Below are 6,000 nucleotides of genomic sequence, written 5' to 3'. Positions count from 1 at the left end.
TTGACAGTGTCAGCCATCTTCTTGCGGAACTGGCTGAGGTCATGTTCCGCTGCTGGTTGAACGATGTCTCCCCTTGGGGCGAGCCCTCGTGTTTTTTTGTGGAGTGGTGAGTGTAGTAGTCCATTCATGTGGGCGTTTCTCCCGCGTCTTTGTCTTCGTTTCTTCTGTTCGCGACGCCAGCGCAGGGTGTACTAGCAGCTGTGAAAGTTGGCAGGACGACCTCTGCTGCAGTTTACACAGGTAGGGATGGAGCTCTTTGCTTGGTGCAGGCGCACGTGTTGTGTGCTTGCACGAATTTCGCGCATGGCACGGCGTTCCCTCAGTATTTCGCCATGTGGCCCATCTGCTGGCAGAGGAAACAATCCTCTGCTCGTTCCATGTTTGGAGATGCCGGTGCGATTGAGATTTCGAACCGTAAAAGCCTCCACTCATGGAAGATTTGTTGGTTCTTCTTACGTCAGGTTGGGCCCAGCAACAACAGGACAGGCGGTCTGGTCCTGCTTGAGGCCTGGCACATGTCGACGACACTGTAGTATCCGAGTCTCTTCAGTTCTTCTACAACGTCTCGCGATTTCACGATCCAGAGGAGGCCACAAGTGGTAACCTCCAGGTGTCGCGCCATATTTTCTCTGTGGGAGGAGCCTCGGTGACAAGAAGCTCTGTACCTGCGTTGTAGGCCGCTTGGATGGCAAAGGACAAAGGCAGCAAGCCGCCATCGCCCTCTTCCTTTGCACAGAAGGGTGGCCGCGGTGATGTCGGCCTCCAGTTCTGCCGTTGGTTTCTCTCCTGTGTATTCAGAGAGAGAGGAGGAACCTGGACATTTTAGGGTGAAGGCGTTGAAGATATAGTGTTCACAGGTTCTTCCCTGACGCTGCCTGGTGTACATGCTGTGTCTTCGCAGTTGGTGGCCACTTCTTCTGCGAAGTCCCTGATGAAGGCTGCTGCTGCACCTTCTGGGTCGTCTTCTTTGTGGTTGGTGACGATGTCGGGGTATGCTTATTTCAGTGTAGTTGTGCTGGCTTCTTCTTCCCTGCCATCGCAGGCTTTCTTTATTGCCCGACAGTTTGCTTAACCAGATGTAGTCGCAAGACGGAAATCGGCGCAGCGTGCACAACGGGGTTACCTGCACTGTAGCGCTCGGCTGAATGGGATGGGGGGCAGTCGCCCGGAGCTCCTGAGGGCGCGCGGCTGACTTAGATCCTTTCCAACTGCGAACCTTTCCCTTCGCGCTCCACGCCCACAGCCGCTCGCCGGCGGTCGCAGAGGCGCTAGCGTCTGTGGTAGCATTGGTGTAGGTGCTCTCGTCAGGTCATTTCGTTTGCTGAAAGTGTTCCTAATTAAACTCATTCCCAAGCATCGGTAAGATTATGGGCGCAATCTCGGTTGATGAGATCGTCTCTGATGCGAATTTCTACGGCCTCCCTAACGACGCTGTCCCAGTATTTGAAAGTCTGTGCCAGGGTCCTGGTACGTTCGTACACCATTGCTTGATTTTCGGACAAACAGTGCTCTACGACCGCTGACTTGTTGGGATACGTTACGTCAACTGACTGTGCCTCTGGTGTTCTCGACAGCGATCTTCGACAGTGCGCACTCTCTGTCCGCTCTCTGTCTTTCCACATTGACACAGAACCGGGTATACGACGGCTTTTCCCAAACCAAGATCTTCTTTGACGTTTCCCAACAATACCCGTGTTTTATTGGGCGGGCAAAAGACGGTTTTTACTCGGTGCTTCTTCAATATGCGTCAGATATTTCCCGATAGTTCGCCAATGTACAATATGAAGGCAGTGGCTGCCTCTTCCTCCGTCATTTCTTCCGTCTCCACAGATTGTACTGTTGTGGTAAGGCTGAGAGCGCTCCTAATCTGCCATTCTGGGTACTCGTTCTTTCGGAATGCAGTTCTAAGGTATTCCACGTACTGTGGCTGACTCTATGTGTCTGAGATGATGCGCGCCCTGTGTACTAGTGGTTTTAGTACCCCATCTCACTGCGAAGTGTGGTGGAGCTGTTGCATGCAAATACAGGTCAGTGTGCGATTTCTTCCGACACACACCATCGCCCCGCATGTCATCAGTTCTTCTCTTGACATGACGACCAGGAATGGTAAACTCCCTTCTGATTCGGCCTCGATAGTGAATTGGTCTCGATAGTGAATTTGATGAGTAAGTAAGTCAAGAATTTGTCCCTTCGATGGGGCCAGATGACGAACGTGTGATCCACACAACGAAAAAAACATGTGGGTTTTTAATTGGATAATGCCAGGGCTTCCTCCTCGGAGAACTCCATGTACAAATTCGCGACCACAGGAGAGAGTGGGCTACAGATTGCGACTCCTTCCATTTGTTCCTAGTATTCTTCATCAAACAGAAAATATGTAGAGGTCAGGAAATGTTTGAAAAGGTCGGTAGTCTTCTTGTCAAATTTCTGACCAGTAAGCTCTAGTGACTGTCATAGAGGCACCCTGGTGAATAACGAAACGACGTCAGAACTCACCAGGATATCTGAGTCTTTCATCCTGAAGTTGTCGAGGCGTTTTAAAAAATCCACAGAACAGCGGATATGATGAAGGCATATACCACATAAAAGCTTAGTATTTCCGCCAGGTATTTTGCTAGAAAATATGTGGGTGAATACGGAGGTGTCCCACAAATTTCCATCAAAAGAATTCACAATTTGGAGATACAAGACCTTCCCTTACCCCCAGATCAATAGTCCCAAAACAGCTCTACACAGCCTGAGGCTCTGCTTTCGAGTGGCCCTCCTAGCTCCATAAGGATCGGGAGTGAAAGGTGAAAAAGAAAAGAAGATTCTCAGGAGTTCAGTTCGTCACCCAAAATATTGTGCCCGATGGACACTATGAACCAACAATATACCCATGGACTTCAATCTACTTAAGCAATGTTTACTTTTCCGAATCGTTGCTCCACTGATCCAAGGAAAAAGTGATGGAGTTTCACAAACAGATAAATTGGTTCCCTGTTATTTATATATTGTTACAAAAATCATAATGGGGCATGTTAAATTTGTCACCTCCCCTCCGTAGCTCTGTTATGCAGAACAGAGGAAATAGTAAATTTGTCTTTAGAACAATTATAAAGCGGTTCTCAAGGAATATCCCTCCTGCAGCTCCGAAAGTAACATGATGTATATATTTGTGTATGTATGAGTGGTTTACGATTTGTTGCAGAGATGAAGTAAATACCAATTTTCTTTGCGGTATATTGCTTAGCGTTGTAGAATAACGAAAGTTAAGTATCCACTTGACTTAGGGATAGTTGATTTTATATGCCTTTTTAAAGTATTTTCATGGTTTATGTTTGATTCAAAATGGTATCCTGGACTTTTATACCATCACAAAATACTTTGTTTTGTTCGGGTGATCGTAATAGAAAATTCATTCAAAGCTGTGTTCAGGTCAATGAGTCTGTTAGGAAATAGATACCGGAATTCAAACGTCACTATTTCTCTCTTCTAGCTAATTCTCGTAAAGTGCGTCCCAACAAAATTTCAACCACGGAAATAGTAATTAAGGTCGCAAAACATGTTGCATGAAGGGATCATTATAAAGCTGCAAATTTATTTTTAGGAAAACGCAAGAAGTTTCTCACCAATGTTTAGACCACTTTAAGCAGGACCGCACTGAATTTGTTCACCGGTTTCTTATAAAACGTGGCTCAACTTATTCATGGTACAAACGAAACCAAAGCAACACGGTGATTGCGGGACAAGGTTTCTGGCGTCAAAGAAGGCGAAGCCGATTTCACTTCATCAATAACCTGTAGTAAATGGACATTAATGTTTACCATGTAGGTTTGAAAGGCAAAAGTAAAGAGAAAATCGCGCTTTATCGGGACAATGAAGTTTTTTGCTTTCATTCCACGAATTTGTCACCTTGCCTCCGTAGTTCCGTTTTGCAGAAAACGCAGGTGTCAAGAACAATTCTGAAAGAAAGAACAGAGGAAATAGTAAATTTGTCTTTAGAACAATTTTAAAGCGTTTCTCAAGAAATATCCCTCCTGCACCTCTGAAACCAACATGATGTATTCAATTCTCTTGTCAACTGGGCGACAATGGCTGTTATAGTATCTACGTGTATTTCATATTGTTGTTGGCCTGAAAGATAGATGGATCAAATGGAAGAATATTATGAGATAACTAATTGTTTATAAATAAAGATATCGTTACTTAACATGATGCTGTGAAAATAAAATATATGAAAATCACTAGCAAGTTTAACTTAGAACAGCAAGTAGACTCAAATCTAGATATTTACGTTTCGAAGGCAATTGTCTTAGCAACAATACTATCAAAGTACTCCTCATGATTCAGCTAATAACGTCAATATGACAGTGCCTTTCTTCTACTATTCCAGATTTCACTGACCTTCCGTCCCTTTGCTAGTTTAATATATCAGAAAAAATGCCTGTCGAAGAGTCGAAATGCTTTATGCCGTAGCTATTTATAGAATGAATCTATCCTTCTGCAGCAAGGTGTAACTTTGCATGAAACGATGACAGAATGTGATGCTAAGAGCTGAGTTTCAGTATTTAATTGCCACAGAAACATTGTCTCGGCGTAGAACTTTGACTGTGTTTGCAGGTTCGCTGCCGACACGCTCGCCATGAGGACTGCTGTGGCTCTGTTCCTGGTTCTGACTGTGGCGGCTAGAGTGGCTCATTCCGCCAGGATTCTGGGCGTCATCCCGACGCCCTCCATCAGCCACCAGCTGCCTTTCAGACTCATAGTGCTCGAGCTCATCAGGAGAGGGCATCAGGTGACACTCATAACAACAGACCCGATAAGAGTAAGTCGATATCATCATAATCGTCAGCCAATTCATTCACTTGATGATATGTCCTCAGCATGCAATGTGGACCCCATCCGGTACTTCGATTTATATGATCTTGAGCTTACTGTTACCAATTGTATCCATCTGTCTTGAGTGAGTCTCTGTTCCATTTCTCTGATGGTCTTCCCCTTAGTCTTTTTTGGCAAACTGGTCTCTAATCTAGTATTTGTTTTGACCATCTACTCTCATTTCTCTAAATACATGACCAGGCCACTGCCATTTCTAGGCCTTTACTCTTTCCATTATGTTACTGACCTTTCTTGTACATCTGATATCTACTGCTTCCTTTCTGTGGTTCTTTGTGTGACCAAATACTAATCCTCTTATATTTTCTTGAGCAACTGTGAGTTTTCTAACCATGAGCTCGTTTAGTGCTCATGTCTTGCCGCCGTAAGCTGTTATTGGTCGAAAACTGTTATTATAGCTCAGTCGACATGTTAAACTTGTAATATGGATAGTATCCTCCGTAAGCTTGCCAGCCTAATTTAATATATCACAATATTTCTGGTTTTAACTCTAGGTTCGTACGATTGGCGCACAAAATGTTTCACGATTTTGTTTTAAAAGCTTTACTGTCAAGACAGATTCAAAGGAACATGTACTATCATGGAAAACACTTTGTGGAGGATTGCTGTAACTCAGCACATGTCAGTATGCCCACCAGTTTGATTCCTAGTTTCGTTAGTTCGAAGAGTGATGTTAGCAATAACTCTACAGCACATGACTTCCGTGACTTCACTGCAAGCTTGAAGAATAAGGCGCTGAGCTCTATGTGGACTTCCGGGAAAATTATTTCCTTTGGTTGCCCCAAACAAAGAAGTCGCATGGGTTGAGGTCTGGACTAACGGGGGGACAAAATTGTCCATCAGTGACACGACCTGGAAATCTGAGTGAAATGACCCGCAAATCGAAACGCTCGTGTAAGAAATTCAAATGCATTTGCTGTGTTCCAGTGTGTTCCATGTATCTGATGACTGCCTGCCTGGAGGTATTGCAGGCCAGCCACGGAGGCCACGCCTGCCGGTCGAATGGGTCCCGCGGGACTGCACTATGCTCCCCCTCCCCTCCCCCTTTTTTGTGGGTCTTAGCCTGAAGGCCAGCCTTGTCGGCCAGTGTCACTCGAGCAGTGAAACAGGCATCACGAATGT

At 45.2% G+C, this 6,000-nt stretch overlaps 1 protein-coding gene across 1 annotated transcript in view; it reads left to right on the top strand.

Moving 5' to 3' along the window:
* Window positions 1–982: 982 nt before the first annotated feature.
* Window positions 983–6,000, top strand: part of LOC126199626 (UDP-glycosyltransferase UGT5-like) — a 61,476-nt gene continuing 56,458 nt past the window's right edge. The window contains exons 1-2 of the mRNA XM_049936551.1: window positions 983–990; window positions 4,603–4,807. Of these exons, the coding sequence (XP_049792508.1) occupies window positions 983–990; window positions 4,603–4,807 (213 nt within the window). The remainder of the gene's footprint in view (window positions 991–4,602; window positions 4,808–6,000) is intronic.

The sequence above is a fragment of the Schistocerca nitens genome, chromosome 8 (genome assembly GCF_023898315.1).
Source record: "Schistocerca nitens isolate TAMUIC-IGC-003100 chromosome 8, iqSchNite1.1, whole genome shotgun sequence".
Lineage (NCBI taxonomy): Eukaryota > Metazoa > Arthropoda > Insecta > Orthoptera > Acrididae > Schistocerca > Schistocerca nitens.
This window is presented reverse-complemented; position numbering and strand designations above follow the sequence as displayed.